Source organism: Aethalodelphis obliquidens, unplaced genomic scaffold, assembly GCF_003676395.1.
Source record: "Aethalodelphis obliquidens isolate GAN/ISIS:26980383/991018 unplaced genomic scaffold, ASM367639v1 scaffold8, whole genome shotgun sequence".
In the NCBI taxonomy this organism is placed as follows: Eukaryota; Metazoa; Chordata; class Mammalia; order Artiodactyla; family Delphinidae; genus Aethalodelphis; species Aethalodelphis obliquidens.
This window is the reverse complement of record NW_020837952.1, coordinates 44,532,134-44,555,354: the sequence shown is the minus strand read 5'-3', so window position 1 is coordinate 44,555,354 and position 23,221 is coordinate 44,532,134. Positions and strand designations below refer to the sequence as shown.

The 23,221-nt window shown below is 39.0% G+C and overlaps 1 protein-coding gene across 1 annotated transcript in view; it reads right to left on the bottom strand.

The window, feature by feature from the left end:
• ANO4 (anoctamin 4) overlaps nucleotides 1–23,221 on the bottom strand; it is a 451,959-nt gene that overhangs the window by 6,157 nt on the left and 422,581 nt on the right. Inside the window, exons 26-27 of the mRNA XM_027107320.1 lie at nucleotides 19,902–20,021; nucleotides 319–424 (exon numbers count right to left, since the gene is read on the bottom strand). Of these exons, the coding sequence (XP_026963121.1) occupies nucleotides 319–424; nucleotides 19,902–20,021 (226 nt within the window). The remainder of the gene's footprint in view (nucleotides 1–318; nucleotides 425–19,901; nucleotides 20,022–23,221) is intronic.

Genomic DNA, 23,221 nt, shown 5'->3' with positions numbered 1-23,221 from the left:
GCGTGCCACAACTAAGACCAGACGCAGCCATAAAAATAAAATAAATAAATAAATTAAAAAAAAACTAAAAAAATAAATTTAGGACCAATGATTCCTGACTTATTCTTTAACAGTCAACCCTGGACTTTCAAATATTTCTTAGAAAATTCAAGTACTTTAAGGAGAAGAAAAAGAAGAGAAAGAGATTACATAGTATTACTTATCCTGCTTCTGGACGTAAATAATCATATTGAAAGTTCTCATAACTTACATTCATTCATTACTTCTAGTTACTTCATTATGTCAAAGGAAATAAAGGAGTTGGTTGAGAAAACTTACCTCGAACACAATGATAAAAGCCAGTCGGGCTGCTAAGACATGCCAGAACTGCAGTGTGTAGCCGTAGGGCACCAGTGAATGAGGAGGGTCACGGTAGTCTCGGTATCTATAAACACACAGGAGAGTGGTACATTCCAAATTATGATTTTCCTGACTCCCAAATCTCTTCCATCCCCACTATGTAGTCCTCATTCACGGGAGAAAAGTATACAAAGTTTCTGTATACTAGACATCTGTTGTTTCGCTTGTCCAGCATCTCTTCTGGTAAAAGAATCTCTCTTCTTCTCTGAAGAATTATCCGTGTGGGCTGGGCAGAGTTCTCCCCCTCGCTGACCCCAGCTCAGAAGATGAGCCAGACCTGATCAGTAAGACTCATCACCAGATCTTCTGCTAGAATGATTACTTAGTGAATTATCACGAAGCCCACAGAAGGTAAAAGCCTGGAGCTTCTGGTGGGCAGCACAAACTGTGTGAAGTGAGCCTGCTTGAACAAAAAGCAGAGCCAGCAGAAAGATGGTCTCTTGCTGACACTGCTGGAGACTGGGGATCAAGTCATTACTAACGCAGTATCACCCCTCCAACCTGCTGGTTACCTGAACCAATGAATTTCTTTTTAAGTCAGTTTATACTGGATTTCTGCCACTTGCCACTAGAGTCCTTCCTAAAATATGCTCCAACTGTAACTTCTGAGTAAGCATCAACTTCCACAGATGTCTGTTATCTACTAGGTGCCAAGCACTAGCCTAGGAACTTAGATCCATGAGGCTCCATTTTATCCTTACCGTATCATTACTATTCTCAGGTGGGAAGACTGAGAAGTGACTCTCAACGTCATACAGTGTTCATGTGTTTTGAATGTTCTTTTCATTCGCTCCAGAAATGTGAGAAGATATGGAAATATTGGTTATTACAACAGTTTTGTGTAGACATACTAAATTTCCCTTGTCCGAATAAAAACTATGATTGTCCAGGCACCTAACCTTAAGGCCGGCACTAATTTGCATATGAGGATACAGGATAATTTCTATGCAGGGCATCCTTGAAAATATCAAGGACTACAAAAATATGAGCTGTGACCATTATCATCAATATCATCATAATTATTAGTGTCTATGGAATATAATAGTAATGTATCATGATTATTTTGCCAGTAACATGATATTTATGATGAGTACTTGGTGTTGAAATTAAGAATGAATCTGTTTTTCTCTGTCTGACTTACTTCACTAAGCATAATACCCTTCAGGTCCATCCATGTTGTTGCAAATGGCAAAATTTAATTCTTTTTTATGGCTGAGTAATATTCCATTGCATGTGTGTATATACACATATATCTATATATCACATTTCCTTTATCCATCCATTGATGGATACTCAGATTGCTTCTATACTTTGGCTATTGTAAATAATGCTGCTATGAACATTGGGATGCATATATCTTTTCTAATTAGTGTTTCATTTTCTTCGATGAAAACACATACGCTTAGTGAAGTAAGTCAGACAAAGGCAAATACTGTATGTTTCCGCTTACATGTGGAATCTAAAAAGTAAAACAAATAAATGAATGTAACAAAATAGACTCATAGATACAGAGAACAAACTAGTGGTTACCTGTGGCGAGAGGACTGGGGGGAGGGCCAAGATAGGGGAGGGGATTAAGAGGTACAAACTACTAGGTATAAAATAAATAATATACAAAGATGTAACATACTGCACAGGGATTATTACCAATATTTTATAATAACTAATTGGAGTATAATCTATGAAGATATCAAATCACTATGTTGTACACCTGAAACTAATACAAAGTTGGAAATCAACCATACTTAAAAAAAAAAGTGAATGTTAGTGCCTTCAAACTGTTGGTTCTCCCTGTGATGATAAGGATTAGATAATCATTGCAAACACTCATTCTAACATATTGTTACATAATCTGCTCCTGTCATAGGTCCAATAAGCAACGCCTGAAATTTTAGGAAGAATAATTTTATTCAGGACTAAAAGTTTGCATAGACTATTCTAACCTTCTTTTACTTTTTGCAGAGCACAGGTAGTCAAGAACAAGGAATTGTGTTTTCCAGTTAAGATAACATGTAATTCCTTTATTTGTCTTTAGCTACCTATATTTCAAATATAGTCCAAGTAAATATTCTAGACGGAAAAGGAGCAGTATGCTTTTTATTATACACATGGTTAATTATCAGACAAAAGTATACATAAAAGGAGGGAACCTGAATTGCTTCAAGAGTCACCATCATTGGGGCTTCCCTGGTGGCAGAGTGGTTAAGAATCTGCCTGCCAATGCAGGGGACATGGGTTCAAGCCCTGGTCCGGGAAGATCCCACGTGCCGCGGAGCAACTAAGCCCATGTGCCACAACTACTGACCCTGTGCTCTAGAGCCGGTGAGCCACAACTACTGAAGCCCATGCACCTAGAGCCCGTGCTCTGCAACAAGAGAAGCCACCGCAATGAGAAAGCCCGGGCACCACAACGAAGAGTAGCCCCTGCTCGCCCCAGCTAGAGAAAGCCCACATGCAGCAACGAAGACCCAACACAGCCAAAAACAAAAACAAATAAATTAATTAATTAAAAAAAAAGAGTCACCATCATTGACTCCTTCAACTTTCTACACAATAGTGTTCATTAGAAAAGTGAAGTTCTTTTCAGGACCCACTGGTCCCTTTCCTATTTATGCTCTTCTCTGCTCTTGACTTTCGCCCTTTGTTTTGCCTGCTCCATCTCCTAGCTTCTCAGATCTTGTTTGGCTTTTAATTTGAAGAATTTTGACAAATCTCTTCCTCCTCAGATACCTTCTAAATTCACTGGGTGGAAAATCATAGTTTTTCCTTGATCTTGCAGACCATTTTCCTTGACCATTTCCAAAAAATACGATTCAGATGTGTCATTCTTAAAATTCATGCTGTAAACTCATAGCAAATAAATGAATTCCTTTATTCAGCATAGCTGAATAAACTAGTATACATCAAATATAAACAGCCATTAAATTTAAGTATGAAAACTAGAAAGTTGAAATACTTTTATCACTCAACGAGAGTAGATTATCAAACACAATGACCATTTGTAAAACTGTACACATACGATATGCAAAAGGTAAAGGGTTTTAAGTGGTGGTTTTAAATGTTAATTTGTTTTTTTAGTATTTTAAAAATATTCTTTACATGTGCTTTTTAATATTTAGGAAACACATACTCATGGCTATGGTAAGTTGGCAACATTTTAGATAATTTCTATGTAGGGATCAAGTTGTTGAGAATATGCATCTATTTGTTCAGCCTGTGTGTCATATACAACCATTTGTGATCTGTCACAGAGTTCTGCTAACCTGTACTCAGAGGAACACAACGCATCTACATTGGCACTTAGGTTCTGAGAACGAGAATCAGAAGTTGTGAAATTCTTAGGAAGTTTGTTTGCAGAAGCAGCAGGTTTCTGGCTTCCTACTCTCTTAAGCCATTGTACCATAAAGTCAAGTTTCTCTCTAGAAAATTTCTTATTGCTACCCTAAGGGAATTAAAACTCAGTGGTGCCAATGAGTTTGTCATTTGCTTTGCTGCTGGCAGCTGTCTCCAGAATTATGTGCTGGAAAGTATACTGGAACCATGTTTGGGGTTTGCCTGACTAATAATGATCTTGGGTAATTCATGAAGTGTCGCTGGACATCAGTTTTCCCTATCAACAAACTTAGGGTGTGTCCCACCCTGCTCTAAAATTTTGGACTCACTCTTTTCTTCTATGAGCTTGCAGATGACTGCTGTAAGTGGAGCTCTCAGTTCACACTGCAGTCTACCCCTGGTCTCTTGGCCTTTTCCACGCAGCAGTGGTTTTGGTGAGGGCCGTGCTCAGATGTCATTTGTACCCCGTGTTTCTGTTTTTGATGCAGTCTAATTTTTTTGCAAAATGATCGGCAGCATGTTCTCTGGCACTTGTACAAAGAAAACACTTCCCTGCCCTTCTGTAGAAACAGTCAGGACACCAATTCTTAAGATAATCAATCAGTTTCACTCTTCTGATCTTTTAGCCTAGTACCTTCCAAGATACAATGTAGCCCAGTGGTGTTAATGTTGGGAGGATTTTTCCAAGTGAGTCAGAACTGTTTTCAGAAAGAAAAACTTTAAATTTCTTGGCTTCAATTTTACATGTGGGAAAGGCGGGGTGTTCCCTTTTGGCGTAAGTTAGTGAATTCTCTATAGCTGCTTTTATTTCTCAGGAAATGGATGATTGGCTTGCAAACATTATTTTTCTAGCACCAGGTATATTCTAGCACCAGTTAATTCATTCCCATTTTTTTAAACTGTGAAAATAAAAACATATGTACATTTCAAAGAATGGTAAGTGAACCTCATCCAAGTTAAGCCACAGAACACGGTCAGTGGCTTAGAAATGCCTCACTGGCAAAGCCAGACACCCCGAGAGGTGATGACTATTGTAATTTTCTGCTTCTCTTTATAACTATGCTACTTATGCAAGTGTTCCTAAATAAAACAGTGCTTGGTTTTATCTGCTTTGAATCCTATATAAATGGAATCATACTGTATGTTTTATTTTGTGAGTACATTTTTATTGCACAATTTATTTTTGAGTTCTCATTTCTATTCCATTTTCTATTCTTATGTTAAACACCACACTGATATAATTATTATGATTTTATACTATATCTAATGTAAGGTGAATATCCACCTTGTTATTCTTCAAAAATATCTTGACTGTTCTTCATCCTTTGCATTTCTTTATAACATTATTTTGGCCCTCTGTTGCACAAAATTGGACTAATCACAATTCTTAGTTTTTATAACTAATCTTATTGGTCCATTCATGTTCTTCTTTTCTGCAATTTTTATGTATATGTATTTAATAGTTTAATAACATAATGAACGATCATAAATCCTCCATGCAACCCGAGAATTAAAATATTACCGGGAACTTATATCCGCCTCTGGGCTCCTCCTTCATCTCATCTCTTTGCTTCCCTTATCCTGAACTTCATTTTTATCATTAACATATTTTTGTTATGTATATTCATTTGTCTGAATATGATATTGTTCAGTTTTGTTTGTCTTGAACTCTCTAGAAAGGATGCTATATGGTACGCAGCCTTCTGAGACTTGCTTTTTTTTTTTTTTTTTTTTTAGCATTGTGCTACTAAGATTTATCTGTGCTGTTGCATGTGGCCATTGCTGTACAACAGACGCTAGTATGAATATATTGTGGTTTTATGTAGTGTATATTTCGATTTATACTCACAAGCTGGTCATTTCTCTATTTCCTTTCAAATTCCCTAACCATGTAAAGCTTTAAAAAACAAACTGTTAAGTCTACCCAGTTCAGCAAATGCCCTTTGGGTAAAAGTTGGTTGCAGTGCTCTACATAGTACTCTGGATTCTGCTTTTATTTATTATTAAAAAAACTTGTTTTCTTGTGATGAGAACTTTTAAGATCTACTTCCTTAGCAACTTTTTAAAAATTGAAGTATAGTCAATTTACAATATCGTGTTAGTTTCAGGTTTACAGCACAGCAGTTCAGAATATATATATGTATACTCTTCCTCAGATTTTGTAATAATCCTTATAGGTTATTATGAAATATTGAGTATAGTTCCCTGTGCCATACAGTAGGTCCTTATTGGTTATCTATTTTATATATAGTAGTGAGTATATGTTAATCCCAATCTCCTAATTTATCCCTCACCCACCCCCCTTTCCCCCTTTGGTAACCATAAGTTTGTTTCTATGTCTGTGAGTCTCTGTTTTGGAAATAAGATCATTTGTATCTTTTTTTTTTAAGATTCCAAATTTAAATGGTATCATATGATATTTCTTTCTCTATCTCGCTTACTTCACTTAGTATGATAAGCTGTAGGTCCACCCATGTTGTTGCAAATGGAATTATCTCATTATTTTTAATGGCTGAGTAATATTCCATTGTATATATGTACCACATCTTCTTTATCCATTCCTCTGTTGATGGACATTTAGGTTGCTTCCAGGCCTTGGCTATTGTACATACTGCTGCAATGAACATTGGGGTGCGTGTATCTTTCCAAATTATGGTTTTCTCCAGATATATGCCCAGGATTGTGATTGCAGGATCTATGGTAGCTCTACTTTTAGTTTTTTAAGCAACCTCCATACTGTTCTCAATAGTCACTGTACCAATTTACATTCCCACCAACAGTGTAGGAGAGTTCCCGTTTCTCCACACCCTCTCCAGCATTTATTTAGACTTTTTGATGATGACCATTCAGACTGGTGTGAGGCAATACCTCATTATAGTTTTGATTTGAATTCTCTAATAATTAGTGATTTCAAGCAGTTTTTCATGTGCCTTTTGGCCATCTGTATCTCTTCTTTGGAGAAATGTCTATATCTTCTGTTCATTTTTTGATTGGGTTGTTTTTTTGATATAGAGCTCTATGAGCTGTTTGTATAGTTTGGAAATTAATCCCTTCTCAGTAGCATCATTTGAAAATATTTTCTCCCATTTGTAGGTTGTCTTTTCATTTTGTTGATGGTTTCCATTGCTGTGCAAAAGCTTTTAAGTTTAATTAGGTACAATTTGTTTATTTTTGTTTTTATTTCCATTACTCTAGGAGATGGATCCAAAAAGATATTGTGGCGATTTATGTCAAAGAGTGTCCTGCCTGTGTTTTCCTCTAGGAGTTTCATCCTATCTGGTCTTACATTTAGGTCTTTAAGCCATTTTGAGTTTATTTTTGTGTATGGTGTTAGGGAGTGTTCTAATTTCATTCTTTTACATGTAGCTGTCCAGTTTTCACAGAAACACTTATTGAAGAGACTGTCTTTCCTCTATTGTATATTCTTACCTCCTTTGTTGTAGATTAATTGACCATAGGTGTATGGGTTTATTTCTGGGCTTTCTATCCTGTTCCATCTATTTCCGTTTTTGTGCCAGTACCATACTGTTTTGATTACTGTAGCTTTGTAATATAGTCTGAAGTCAGGGAGCCTGATTCTTCCAGCTCTGTTTTTCTTTCTCAATTGCTTTGGCTATTTGGGGTCTTTTTTGCTTCCATACAAATTTTAAGATTTTTTTTTTACATCTTTATTGGAGTATAATTGCTTTACAATGGTGTGGTAATTGCTGCCTTATAAAAAAGTGAATCAGTTATACATATACATATGTTCCCATATCTCCTCCCTCTTGCATCTCCCTCCCTCCCACACTCCCTATCCCACCCATCCAGGTGGTCACAAAGCACCAAGCTGATCTCCCTGTGCTATGTGGCTGCTTCCCACTAGCTATCTGTTTTATATTTGGTAGTGTATATATGTCCATGCCACTCTCTCACTTTGTCACAGCTTACCCTTCCCCCTCCCCATATCCTCAAGTCCATTCTCTAGTAGGTCTGTGTCTTTATTCCCGTCTTACCCCTAGGTTCTTCATGACACTTTTTTTCTTATATTCCATATATATGTGTTAGCATACGGTATTTGTCTCTTTCTGGCTTACTTCACTCTGTATGACAGACTCTAGGTCCATCCACCTCACTACAAATAACTCAATTTCGTTTCTTTTTATGGCTGAGTAATATTCCATTGTATATATGTGCCACATCTTCTTTATCCATTCATCCAGTGATGGACACTTAGGTTGTTTCCATCTCCGGGCTATTGTAAATAGAGCTGCAATGAACATTTTGGTACATGACTCTTTTTGAATTATGGTTTTCTCAGGGTATATGCCCAGTAGTGGGATTGCTGGGTCATATGGTAGTTCTATTTGTAGTTTTATAAGGAACCTCCATACTGTTCTCCACAGGGGCTGTACCAATTCACATTCCCACCAGCAGTGCAAGAGTGTTCCCTTTTCTCCACACCCTCTCCAGCATTTATTGTTTGTAGATTTTTTGATGATGGCCATTCTGACTGGTGTGAGATGATATCTCATTGTAGTTTTGATTTGCATTTCTCTAATGATTAATGATGTTGAGCATTCTTTCATGTGTTTGTTGGCAATCTGTATATCTTCCTTGGAGAAATGTCTATTTAGATCTTCTGCCCATTTTTGGATTGGGTTGTTTGTTTTTTTGTTATTGAGCTGCATGAGCTGCTTATAAAATGTGGAGATTAATCCTTTGTCAGTTGCTTCGTTTGCAAATATTTTCTCCCATTCTGAGGGTTGTCTTTTTGTCTTGTTTATGGTTTCCTTTGCTGTGCAATAGCTTTGAAGTTTCATTAGGTCCCATTTGTTTACTTTTGTTTTTATTTCCATTTCTCTAGGAGGTGGGTCAAAATGGATCTTGCTGTGATTTATGTCATAGAGTGTTTTGCCTATGTTTTCCTCTAAGAGTTTGATAGTTTCTGAGGGCCTTACATTTAGGTCTTTAATCCATTTTGAGCTTATTTTTGTATATGGTGTTAGGGAGTGATCTAATCTCATACTTTTACATGTAACTGTCCAGTTTTCCCAGCACCAATTATTGAAGAGGCTGTCCTTTCTCCACTGTACATTCCTGCCTCCTTTATCAAAGATAAGGTGACTATATGTCCATGGGTTTATCTCTGGGCTTTCAACATTTGTTGCACTGGTAAATGGGAGTGCTTCCTTAATTTCTCTTTCATATTTTTCATCATTAGTGTATAGGAATGCAAGAGAATTCTGTGCCTTAATTTTGTATCCTGCTACTTTACCAAATTCATTGATTAGCTCTAGGAGTTTTCTGGTAGCATCTTTAGGATTCTCTGTGTATAGTATCATGTCATCTGCAAACAGTGACAGCTTTACTTCTTCTTTTCCAATTTGGATTCCTTTTATGTCCTTTTCTTCTCTGATTGCTGTGGTTAAACTTCCAAAACTATGTTGAATAAGAGAGGTGAGAATGGGCAACCTTGTCTTGTTCCTTACCTTAGTGGAAATGCTTTCAGTTTTTCACCATTGAGGATGATGTTGGCTGTGGGTTTGTCATATATGGCCTTTATTATGTTGAGGAAATTCCCTCTATGCCTACTTTCTGCAGGGTTTTTTTCATAAATGGGTGTTGAATTTTGTCGAAAGCTTTCTCTGCATCTATTGAGATGATCATATGGTTTTTCTCCTTCAATTTGTTAATATAGTGTATCAACGTTGATTGATTTGCGTATATTGAAGAATCCTTGCATTCTTGGAATAAACCCCACTTGACCATGGTGTGTGATCCTTTTAATGTGCTGTTGGATTCTGTTTGCTAGTATTTTGTTGAGGATTTTTGCATCTATGTTCATCAGTGATATTGGCCTGTAGTTTTCTTTCTTTGTGACATCCTTGTCTGGTTTTGGTATCAGGGTGATGGTGGCCTCGTAGAATGAGTTTGGGTGTGTTCCTCCCTCTGCTATATTTTGGAAGAGTTTGAGAAGGATAGGTGTTAGCTCTTCTCTAAATGTTTGATAGAATTCGCCAGTGAATCCATCTGGTCCTGGGATTTTGTTTGTTGGAAGATTTTTAATCACATTTTCAATTTCAGTGCTTGTGATTGGTTTGTTCATATTTTCTATTTCTTCCTGATTCAGTCTTGGCAGGTTGTGCATTTCTAAGAATTTGTCCATTTCTTCCAGGTTGTCCATGTTATTGGCATAGAGTTGCTTGTAGTACTCTCTCATGATCTTTTGTATTTCTGCAGTGTCAGTTGTTACTTCTCCTTTTTCATTTCTAATTCTATTGATTTGAGTCTTCTCCCTTTTTTTCTTGATGAGTCTGGCTAATGGTTTATCAATTTTGTTTATCTTCTCAAAGAACCAGCTTTTAGTTTTATTGATCTTTGCTATAGTTTCCTTCATTTCTTTTTCATTTATTTCTGATCTGATCTTTATGATTTCTTTCCTTCTGCTAACTTGTGTTTTTTTTGTTCTTCTTTCTCTAATTGCTTTAGGTGCAAGGTTAGGTTGTTTATTCGAGATGTTTCCTGTTTCTTAAGGAAGGATTGTATTGCTATAAACTTCCCTCTTAGAACTGCTTTTGCTGCATCCCATAGGTTTTGAGTTGTCGTGTCTCCATTGTCATTTGTTTCTAGGTATTTTTTTATTTCCTCTTTGATTTCTTCAGTGATCACTTTGTTAAGTAGTGTATTGTTTTGCCTCCATGTGTTTGTATTTTTTACAGATCTTTTCCTGTAATTGACATCTAATCTCATAGCGTTGTGTTTGGAAAAGATACTTGATACAATTTCAATTTTCTTAAATTTACCAAGGCTTGATTTGTGACCCAGGATATGATCTATCCTGGAGGATGTTCCATGAGCACTTGAGGAGAAAGTGTAATCTGTTTTCTTTGGATAGATTGTCCTTTTAATATCAATTAAGTCCATCTTGTTTAATGTGTCATTTAAAGTTTGTGTTTCCTTATTTATTTTCATTTTGGATGGTCTGTCCATTGGTGAAAGTAGTGTGTTAAAATTCCCTCTATGATTGTGTTACTGTCGATTTCCCCTTTTATGGCTGTTAGCATTTGCCTTATGTATTGAGATGCTCCTGTGTTGGGTGCATAAATATTTACAATTGTTATATCTTCTTCTTGGATCGATCCCTTGATCATTATGTAGTGTCCTTCTTTGTCTCTTCTAATAGTCTTTACTTTAAAGTCTATTTTGTGTGATATGAGAATTGCTACTCCAGCTTTCTTTTGATTTCCATTTGCATGGAATATCTTTTTCCATCCCCTTTCAGTCTGTATGTGTCTCTAGGTCTGAAGTGGGTCTCTTGTAGACAGCATATATATGGGTCTTGCTTTTGTATCCATTCAGCCAATCTGTGTCTTTTGGTGGAAGCATTTAATCCATTTACATTTAAGGTAATTATATATATGTATGTTTCTATTCCCATTTTCTTAATTGTTTTGCGTTCATTATTGTAGGTCTTTTCCTTCTCTTGTGTTTCTTGACTAGAGAAGTTCCTTTAGCATTTGTTGTAAAGCTGGTTTGGTGGTGCTGAACTCTCTCAGCTTTTGCTTGTCTGTAAAGGTTTTAATTTCTCCATCAAATCTGAATGAGATCCTTGCTGGGTAGAGTAATCTTGGTTGTAGGTTTCTCTCCTTCATCACTTTAAATATGTCCTGCCACTCCCTTCTGGCTTGCAGAGTTTCTGCTGAAAGATCAGCTGTTAATCTTATGGAGATTCCCTTGTGTGTTATTTTTCCCTTGCTGCTTTTAATATGTTTTATTTGTATTTAATTTTTGACAGTTTGATTAATATGTGTCTTGGCAAGTTTCTCCTTGGATTTATCCTGTATGGGACTCTCTGTGCTTCCTGAATTTGATTAACTATTTCCTTTCCCATATTAGGGAAGTTTTCAACTATAATCTCTTCAAATATTTTCTCAGTCCCTTTCTTTTTCTCTTCTTCTTCTGGAACCCCTATAATTCGAATGTTGGTGCGCTTAATGTTGTCCCAGAGGTCTCTGAGGCTGTCCTCAGTTCTTTTCATTCTTTTTTCTTTATTCTACTCTGCAGTAATTTCCACTATTTTATCTTCCAGGTCACTTATTCGTTCTTCTGCCTCAGTTATTCTGCTATTGATCCCAACTAGAGTATTTTTTTTTAATTTATTTATTTTGTTTTGGCTGCATTGGGTCTTATTTGCGGCGAGTGGGGCTTCTCATCGTTGCAGTGTGTGGGCTCTAAGCGCGCGGGCTTCAGTAGTTATGACACGCAGGCTCAGTAGTTGTGGCACTTGGGCTTAGTTGCTCCACAGCATGTGGGATCTTCCCAGACCAGAGATTGAACCTGTGTCTGCTGCATTGGCAGGCAGACTCTTATCCACTGCGGCACCAGGGAAGCCCCCAACTAGAGTATTTTTAATTTCATTTATTGTGTTGTTTATCATTGCTTGTTTCATCTTTAGTTCTTCTAGGTCCTTGTTAAATGTTTCTTGCATTTTCTCTAATTCCGAGATTTTGGATCATCTTTACTATCATTATTCTGAATTCTTTTTCAGGTAGACTGCCTATTTCCTCTTCATTTTTTAGGTCTGGTGGGTTTTCATCTTGCTCCTTCATCTCTGCGTGTTTTTCTGTCTTCTCATTTTGCTTATCTTACTGTGTTTGGAGTCTCCTTTTTGCAGGCTGCAGGTTTGTAGTTCCCGTTGTTTTTGGTGTCTGTCCCCAGTGGCTAAAGTTGGTTCAGTGGGTTGTGTAGGCTTCCTGGTGGAGGGGACTAGTGCCTGTGTTCTGGTGGATGAGGCTGGATCTTGTCTTTCTGGTGGGCAGGTCCTCGTCTGGTGGTGTGTTTTGGGGTTTCTGTGGACTTATGATTTTAGGCAGCCTCTCTGCTAATGGGTGGGGTTGTGTTCCTGTCTTGCTAGTTGTTTGGCACAGAGTGTCCAGCACTGTAGCCTGCTGGTCGTTGAGTGAAGCTGGGTGCTGGTGTTGAGATGGAGATCTGTGGGAGATTTTCGCTGTTTGATATTATGTGGAGCTTGGAGGTGTCTTGTGGAGCAGTGTCCTGAAGTTGGCTCTCCCACCTCAGAGGCACAGCACTGACTCCTGGCTGCAGCACCAAGATTCTTTCATGCACACGGCTCAGAATAAAAGGGGGAAAAAGTAGAAAGAAAGAAAGAGGATAAAATAAAGTAAAATAATGTAAGATAAAATAAAGTTATTAAAATAAAAAATAATTATTAAGAAAAATGTTTTAAGAAGAAAACAAAGAACGGATGGATAGAACCCTAGGACAAATGGTGAAAGCAAACCTATACAGACAAAATCTCACACAGAAGCATACACATACACACTCACAAAAAGAGGAAAAGGGGAAAAAATAATAAATCTTGCTCTCAAAGTCCACCTCCTCAATTTGGGATGATTCGTTGTCTATTCATGTATTCCACAGATGCAGGGTACATCAAGTTGATTGTGGAGCTTTAATCCGCTGCTTCTGAGGCTGCTGGGAGAGATTTCCCTTTCTCTTCTTTGTTTGCACAGCTCCTGGGGCTCAGCTTTGGATTTGGCCCCACCTCTGCGTGTAGGTAGCCGGAGGGCGTCTGTTCTTTGCTCAGACAGGACGGCGTTAAAGGAACAGCTGCTTAGGGGGTTCTGGCTTACTCAGCCTGGGGGAAGGGAGGGGTACGGATGCGGGGCGAGCCTGCGGCGGCTGAGGCCAGCATGATGTTGCACCAGCCTGAGGCGCGCTGTGCGCTCTCCCGGGGAAGTTGTCCCTGGATCCTGGGACCCTGGCAGTGGCGGGCTGCACAGGCTCCCCAGAATGGGGGTGTGGATAGTGACCTGTGCTCACACACAGGCTTCTTGGTGGCGGAAGCAGCAGCCTTAGCGTCTCATGTCCGTCTCTGGGGTCCGTGCTTTTAGCCGCGGCTCACGCCTATCTCTGGAGCTCCTATAAGCAGCACTCTTAATCCCCTCTCCTTGCGCACCAGGAAACAAAGAGGGAAGAAAAAGTCTCTTGCCTCTTCGGCAGGTCCACACTTCTCCCCAGACTCCCTCCCGGCTAGCCGTGGTGCAACAACCCCCTGCAGACTGTGTTCACGCCGCCATCCCAGTCCTCTCCCTGCGCTCCGACCAAAGCCGAGCCTCAGCTCCCAGCCCCACCCGCCCCGGCGGGTGAGCAGACAAGCCTCTCGGGCTGGTGAGTGCCAGTCGGCACTGATCCTCTGTGCAGGAATCTCACTGTTTTGCCTTCCACACCCCTGATGCTGCACTCTCCTCCACGGATCCGAAGCTTTCCCCCTCCGCCACCCACAGTCTCTGCCCGCAAAGGGGCTTCCTAGTGTGTGGAAACCTTTCCTCCTTCACATCTCCCTCCCACTGGTGCAGGTCGTGTCCCTGTTCTTTTGTCTCTGTTTATTCTTTTTTCTTTTGCCCTACCCAGGTACGTGGGGGAGTTTCTTGCCTTTTGGGAAGTCTGAGGTCTTCTGCCAGCGTTCAGTAGGTGTTCTGTAGGAGTTGTTCCACGTGTAGATGTATTTCTGGTGTATCTGTGGGGAGGAAGGTGATCTCTGCGTCTTACTCTTCCGCCATCTTCCCTCTCCTCAAATTTTAAGGTTTTTGTTCTAGTTCTGTAAAAAATGCCATTGGTAATTTGATAGGGATTGCATTGAATCTGTAGATTGATTGCTTTGGGTAGTGTAGTCATTTTCACAATATTGAGTCTTCCAATCCAAGAACATCGTATGTCTCTCCATCTGTTTGTGTCACCTTTAATTTCTTTCATCAGTGTCTTATTGTTTTCTGAGTACACGTCTTTTACCTCCTTAGGTAGGTTTACACCTAGGTATTTTATTCTTTTTGTTGCAGTGGTGAATGGGATTCTTTCCTTAATTTCTCTTTCTGATCTTTCGTTGTTAGTGTATAGGAATGCAAGAGATTTCGGTGCATTACTTTCGCATCCTGCAACTTTACCAAATTCATTGATGAGCTCTAGTAGTTTTCTGGTGGCATATTTAGGATTTTCTATGTATAGTATCATGTTATCTGCAAACAGTGACAGTTTTACTTCTTTTCCAATTTGCATTTCTTTTCTTTCTTTTTCTTCTCTGATTGCTGTGGCTAGGACTTCCAAAACTATCTTGAATAATAGTGGTGACAGTGGACATCCTTGTCTTGTTCCTGACCTTAGAGGAAATGCTTTCAGTTTTTCACCATTGAGAATGATGTTTGCTGTGGGTTTGTCGTATATGGCCTTTATTATGTTGAGGTAGGTTCCCTCTGTGCCCACTTTCTGGAGAGTTTTTATCATAAATGGGTGTTGAATTTTGTCAAAAGCTTTTTCTGCATCTATTGAGATGATCATATGGTTTTTATTCTTCAATTTGTTAATATGGTGTATCACACTGATTGACTTGCATATACTGAAGACTCCTTGCATCCCTGAGAGAAATCCCACATGATTATGGTGTATGATCTTTTTAATGTGTTGTTGGATTCTGTTTGCTAGTAGTTTGTTGAGGACTTTTGCATCTATATTCATCAGTGGTAGTGGTCTGCAATTTTCTTTTTTGTAATATCTTTGTCTGGTGTTGGTATCAGGGTGATGGTGTCCTCATAGAATGAGTTTGGGAATGTTCCTTCCTCTCCAGTTTTTTGGAAGAGTTTGAGAAGGATGGGTGTTAGCTCTTCTCTAAATGTTTGATAGAATTCAGCTGTGAAGCCATCTGGTCCTGGGCTTTTGTTTGTTGGAAGATTTTTAATCACAGTTTCAATTTCATTACTTGTGATTGGTCTGTTCAAATTTTCTATTTCTTCCTGGTTCAGTCTTGGAAGGTTATACCTTTCTAAGAAATTGTCCATTTCTTCCAGGTTGTCCATTTTTGGGGCATAGAGTTGCTTGTAGTAGTCTCATGTGATGCTTTGTATTTCTGCAGTGCCTGTTTAACTTCTCCTTTTTCATTTCTAATTTTATTGATTTGAGTCCTCTCCCTCTTTTTCTTGATAAGTCTGGCTAAATGTTTATCAATTTTGTTTATCTTCTCAAAGAACCAGCTTTTAGTATTATTGATCTTTGCTATTGTTTTCTTTGTTTCTGTATCATTTATTTCTGCTCTGATCTTTATGATTTCTTTCCTTCTACTAACTTTGGGTCTTGTTTGTTCTTTCTCTAGTTCCTTTAGATGTAAGGTTAGATTGTTTATTTGAGATTTTTCTTGTTTCTTGAGGTAGGATAGGTAGGATTTTATTGCTATAAACTTCCCTCTTAGAACTGCTTTTGCTGCATCACATAGGTTTTGGATCATTGTGTTTTCGTTGTCATTTGTCTCTAGGTATTTTTTGATTTCCTCTCTGATTTCTTTAGTGATCTCTTGGTTATTTAGTAATGTATTGTTTAGCCTCCATATGTTTGTGTTTTTTACCTTTTTTTCCTCTGTAATTTATTTCTAATCTCATAGTGTTTTGTTCAGATAAGATGCTTGATATGATTTCAATTTTCTTAAATTTTCCAAGCCTTGATTTTTGACCCAAGATGTGATCTGTCCAGGAGAATGTTCCATGTGCACTTGAGAATAAAGTGTAGTCTGCTGTTTTCGGATGTCCTATATATATCAGTTAAATCTATCTGGTCTATTGTGTTATTTAAAGCTTGTGTTTCCTTATTAATTTTCTTGTGGATGATCTGTCCATTGGTGTAAGTGAGGTGTTAAAGTCCCCCACTATTATTGTGTTACTGTTGATTTCCTCTTTTATAGCTGTTAGCATTTGCCTTATGTATTGATGTGCTCCTATGTTGGGTGCATATATGTTTATAATTGTTATATTTTCTTCTTGGATTGATCCCTTGATCATTATGTGGTGTGCTTCCTTGTTTCTTGTACCATTCTTTATTTTAATGTCTATTTGATATGAGCATTGCTACTTCAGCTTTCTTTTGATTTCCATTTGCATGGAATATCTTTTTCCATCTCCTCAGTTTCAGTCTGTATGTGTTCGTAGGTCTGAAGTGTGTCTCTTGTAGACAGCATATATATGGGTCTCGTTTTTCTATCCATTCAGCAAGCCTGTGTCTTTTGGTTGGAGCATTTAATCCCTTCACGTTTAAGGTAATTATCAATATGTATGTTCCTATTACCATTTTCTTAATTGTTTTGGGTTTGTTTGTGTAGGTCCTTTTCTTCTCTTGTGTTTCCCACTAGAAAAGTTCCTTTAGCATTTGTTGTAGAGCTGGTTTGGTGGTGCTGAATTCTCTTAGCTTTTGCTTGTCTGTAAAGCTTTTGATTTCTCCGTCGAATCTGAATGAGATCCTTGCTGGGTCAAGTAATTTTGGTTGTAGGTTCTTCCCTTTCATCACTTTAAATATATCATGCCACTCCTTTCTGGCTTGTACAGTTTCTGCTGAGAAATCAGCTGTTAACCTTATGGGAGTTCCCTTGTATGTTATCTGTTAATAATTTTTCTTTGTCTTTAATTTTAGTCAGTTTGATTACTGACAAAATCAGTAAATTCTGATTTCAGTGTGTTTCTCCTTGGATTTATCCTGCCTGGGACTCTCTGTGCTTCCTGCACTTGGGTGGCTATTTCCTTTCCCACGTTAGGGAAGTTTTCGACTATAGTCTCTTCAAATATTTTCTTGGGTCCTTTTTCTCTCTCTTTTTTTTTTCTGGGACCCCTATACTGAGAATGTTGGTGTGTTTGAATTTTGTCCCAGAGGTCTCTTAGGCTGTCTTCATTTCTTTTCATTCTTTTTCTTTATTCTGTTCCATGGCAGTGAATTCCACCATTCTGTCTTCCAGGTCACTTATCTATTCTTCTGCCTCAGTTATTCTGCTGTTGATTCCTTCTAGTGTATTTTTCATTTCAGTTATTGTATTGTTCATCTCTGTTTGTTCTTTAATTCTTCTAGGTGTTTGTTCTTTAATTCTTCTGGGTCTTTGTTAAACACTTCTTGCATCTTCTCAATCTTTGCCTCCATTCTTTTTCTGAGGGCCTGGATCATCTTCACTATCATTATTCTGAATTCCTTTTCTGGAAGGTTGCCTATCTCCACTTCATTTAGTTGTTTTTCTGGGGTTTTATCTTGTTACTTCATCTGGTACATAGCCCTTTGCCTTTTCATTTTGTCTATCTTTCTGTGAATGTGGTTTTCGTTCCACAGGCTGCAGGACTCTAGTTCTTCTTGCTTCTGCTGCCTGCTCTCTGGTGGATGAGGCTATCTAAGAGTGTTGTGCAAGCTTCCTGATTGGAGGAACTGGTGGTGAGTAGAGCTGGGTGTTTCTCTGGTGGTCAGAGCTCAGTAAAACTTTAATCTGCTTGTCTGCTGATGGATGGGGCTGAGTTCCCTCCCTGTTGGTTGTGTGGCCTGAGGGGACACAGCACTGGAGCTAGAGGTACTTTGGTGGGTCTAATGGTGGACTCTGGGAGGGTTCACGCCAAGGAGTACTTACCAGAACTTCTGCTGCCAGTGTCCTTGTCCTCATGGTGAGCCACAGCCACCCCTGGCCTCTGCAGAAGACCCTCCAACACTAGCAGGTAGGTCTGTTCATTCTCCTATGGGGTCACTGCTCCTTCCCCCTGGGTCCTGATAAGCAGACTACTTTGTGTGTGCCCTCCAAGAGTGGAGTCTCTGTTTCCCCCTGTCCTGTCGAAGTCCTGCAATCAAATCCTGCTAGCCTTCAAAGTGTGATTCTCTGGGAATTGCTCCTCCCATTGCTAGACCCCCAGATTGGGAAGCATGATGTGGGGTTCAGAACCTTCACTCAGTGGGTGGACTTATGTGGTGTAATTGTTCTCCAGTTTTCGAGTCACCTACCCAGTGGTTATGGGATTTGATTTTATTGTGATTGTACCCCTCCTACTATCTCACTGTGGCTTCTCCTTTGTCTTTGGGTGTGGGGTATCTTTTTTGGTGAGTTCCAGTGTCTTCCTGTCGATGATTATTCAGCAGTTAGTTGTGATTCTGGTGCTCTCGCAAGGGGGAGTGAGCGCACGTCCTTCTACTCCGCCATCTTGAACCAAATTGCTGTAGCTTCTACATCAGCACTTGCATGTTATGGGTGCTGCTTCTTAAACCTCATGAACTAACCTCTGCTAGCTTCCAACTTTTCTGTAGCTTCCTTACCTCTCTTGGCCCTCACAGAATTGAGAGAGTGAGGGTCTTGCTCTGGATTAAGCTTTGGCTTAAGGGAATGTTTTTGCTGGTTTGATCTTCTGTACAGACCACTAAAACTTTCTTCAGATCATCAGTAAGGCTGTTTCACTTTCTTATCATTTTGGTGTTCACTGGAGTAGCACTTTTACTTTCCTTCAAGAGCTTTTCCTTTGCATTCACAACTTGGCAAACTGTTTGGTGGAAGAGGCCTACCTTTTGGCTTATCTCTGCTTTCAGCTTGCCTTCCTTACTAAGCTTAGTCATTTCTAGCTTTTGATTTAAAGTGAGAGATGTGTGGCTTTCCTTCTCTTGAACACTCAGAGGCCACTGTAGGGTTATTAATTGAATTGGCCTAATTTCAATACTCTGTCTCAGGGAAGAGGGGAACCCATGGAGAGGCAGAGATGGGGAAACAGAGCAGTCAGAACACATTAAGTCCACTGTCTTATATGCGCAGGGTTTGTAGCACCCCAAAACAATTACGATAGTAACATCAAAGATCACTGATCATAGATCACCACAACAAATATGATAATAATGAAAAAATCTAAATACGGCGAGAATTACCAAAACGTGACACAGAGTCACAAAGTGAGCAAATGGTGTTAGAAAAACAGCACTGACAGACTTTCTCGATGCAGGGTTGTCACGAACCTTCAATTTTTAACAAATGCAGTATCTGCGAAGTGCACAAAAATGACATATGTCTGTGTGTAACAAATTGTTTTTCTCTTGCTGCTTCTAATATTCTCTCCTTGTCTTAACTTTTGATACTTTAATTATAATGTCTTAGTGGGGGTCTCTTTGGGTTCCTCTTACATGCGCTTCCTGGATCTGGAAGTCCGGGTTTCACCCCAGAGATTATGTTTTAATCTGTCTGGGTCACAGCCTCATAAAGAGATTTAAAAATTCTCCAGGGGATTGTAATGCATAATCAAGTTTGAGAACCGCAGCCGTAAATCCACTCAGTCAAAAAGGGCCACTGTCTGAGCAACACCTCCCCACGGCAGAGCCAGCCCAGCTGAGGCTAAGAGTGCCACACTTACCTACAATACTTGAGAGGAGTCCCCGAGAACTCACTGCCATCAGACTCAGGCTCAGATCGGTTCTCAAAGTCAGAAATTCGGAATACAGACAAGCTGGCGTTCACATAGCCAACCATGCACCTACAAAAGAAAACAGATTCTCTAATTAGGACTCTGATCACCTCTGCATCCAATTCACCAAGGCTCTACTTCCTAGAAATCTCTGCAGTTATAGGTGCCTTACTTGGACCTGCCTTGTCACAGCACTCAAGTTGAAATACACTGAAAAGCCCTGGGTATGTTGAATGAAGAACAAGTCATTCTTTTGTTATAGTCCTTTTTGTGCAGAATCATCATCTAGACCATCACTACCCCAATCAGTGCTTCAGTGAAATGGGCAAAAGCATTGCATGATCAGCATAAGTAAGTCACCACTTCTTTCATTGATGACACACACACATATGCACACATAATCACATTCCTTCATTAATGATTATAATTTCTCATAATGCCCTGAATATAACTAGTATGAATATAACCCCCCTCCCAACTCACGTCCCATGCTACAGTCATGCTAGATTATGTTCCTTTCATGTATCCTATACTTTCATGCCTCTGCTCATGTTGTCTTTTCTCTTGGGATTCCTTACTCATGGTTTACAAGTGGTAATAGTGTTCACCACCTGAGATGTCACCTCTTTTGTGAAAATGTCCTAATCCCTCCAGTCAGAAGACTCATTCCCTTCTCTTTGTGGTGCAGCTCTATTTACTTCACAATGGCCATATAGCTTATACTAGAGTTGGCTGCATACATGTATGTCTTCTCCTTTGGACTATAGTGGTTTTTTTCTTTTTTGGATCAGAAGAGGTGTCACAGATATTTTGGTATCCTCGGACAGTCTCGTGCAGTGTAGGAATCCAGTAAATATTGAATTCAATGTAAAGTACCAGAGATTCTATCAAGGTCTTGAAGATGGATCAGGAATAAAACTATTGCCTGGACCTCCCAGGGATTATAAGCTTCTTGAGGACATGGCTTTCATTCTGTGTTGGGGAATGGGGGTCAGTATATTACAATACAAAAAACTTGGGCTTTAGGGTCAAATTGTAGCTCTGCTGCTTTCTAGCCATGTGATCTTGGCAAATTATGCAATTCTTAAAGCAACAAAAGTGTCCACCTCATAGGGTTATTGTGGGAATGAAATGAAATGATATATGTAAAGCAAGTGACATAATGCTTAGCCTATAGCAAGATCTTAATAAATGTGAGTGGTATTTTATTTCATGCACCTAGCAGGAGGTCAATAAATATTTAATTATTAATTGAAAGAAGAAATCATGGTCTTCAGACTCTCTTCATTAACATGTCTGATGTGATTATCCAAAGTTGCTGAATACCAAACCCAAGTGATAACACAAACATAGTTCTGAGAGCACATGGGTTCTGTGCATGTGTTGTCTTGCTCAAGACAAGTCACTGGTTTCATCATGGCCTTAAAAGAAATGAACCAAGCAGAAGGACCCATTTGTCAACAGTCACTCATGGATGAAACAAATGGTCAGTGCGTGTGTAACACGCCCTACTCCCACTGGCAGCAGGCCTCTCCCATCACTCCATAAAAAGGTAATTTGAAACGATTTCTCCCTCATCTATGAACTGCCTAGAACATGACATGAAAACAGAGTCTTGATGATGATTAGCTGTCACAGAGAGGGAGCCAGTTTTGTGAAATACAGAATAGAGCAGAGTCTTCTCAGGAGCTGAGCTGTGGGAAGTGAAAGGTGCTCTGGAAACTGGCAAAAGCAGGCCCAGCATTGAAATGGAATAATTACAACCCCTCCTACACTCTTCTCTCACACAGCAGCCCTGAGCTTTACTAAGATTAAAGCTGCTCATGGCTACTCTGTTAAAAAAAACTCAATAGAGAGCCCAAATTCGAATGAATTACCCGTCTCACAGGCTGAATACCTTACATTCAAAATAAAAGATAAAAAGGAGACATAGCTGAACTCTTTATTAAGCATATTCCTGTAATGTCAGTCATGAATCAAGTTGAAAATGTGCCTTTAGTGGGCATGTACTCCTTCTGGGTGCAAAGCATTACACACGGAACTAGTAAGTCTTCTTTCCATATAATTTCCATCATCAGGGAAGAAGAGGAACTGCTAATACTGAATTTTCTAGGCATTTATCTAATTCTTTTCACTGTGGTAGAATCTTAGCTTGCCAACATCAAACAGTTGAGACCTTCATCAATTCAGGGAAATGAGGTTTCCCATACTTCATCGCATAGAGTTCAGCCAGTGGCATCCGTGTGTCAACTCAGTGACCTATTGTTACAGCAGGAAGGTCAAAGGCAGCAGAAGATCCCATGTCTACTAAGTTTGCTGGCAGGAGGTCTATGTATCCTCACTGTGACACACCCCCAGCTCCAGGTGAGACAGAGGAAAGACAAGGCTACACTGATGATCAGGGAGGAGTGAGAGGGAAGGAGAAAAAAGTAGCAGACAAAGGAAGAGTTTCCTGAGAATATAAAATAATGAAGTCAGTTTTCTTAAGGGGTTGGCAGATGGCGTCTAAAGGCATTTCCAAGAAAGAAGATTCAGAAAAATGTCTTATGCAAGGGCAGCATTGTTTGAATTAGAATGCATATGTTTTCCAAGTAACTTCTGAGAAGACATTTATTTAAATGTGAGAATTCTGGTTTTAAAACCATTCATTACTTATCGGTTTCCATCCTTTACTATGGGGGAAGAGGATGAACTAGTGATCATTCTCATCATTTTCAAGGGAGAGAACAGAATCAGAAGTTGACTTTTGAGTCTGTAGATTCCAGATCAAACTCACTGCAGAGTGTCTTTGAATTCTGCTACTAACTTTGCTTTTGAGGTTTTAGGCATTGTGACTCAAATAGCATGGGGATAGGGTTGAAAGGGCAAAAAAGCAAGGGGAAATAAGGTCAGGTTTGTGCATTTAAAGTCAGACATGCTTTGTAGAAAACAAATGACTAATTTATTTATAGGTTAATTTGTAGATAACTTTATAGGTAATAAATTAGGCTAATGAGATAAGCACAGAAGAAAGTAGACTTCTGACTTCTTGCATTGAAAACGTCAGAAATTATTATGAAATAAGAAGAGTAGCCCTCTGTAACCATAAGCTTTATCTTCCGAAATACAACTTTGCAATTGGTTTTGGTGTTGATCGATTTAATTGATTTATAGCTTGTATAAATACATTATTTATAGTTCATTAAGATATTTGTAGCTCATTCTGTGAAAATTCGAGCACTGTGTCCTTGATCAAATCTCTAACTCCTTATGGTATCACTATTTTTACA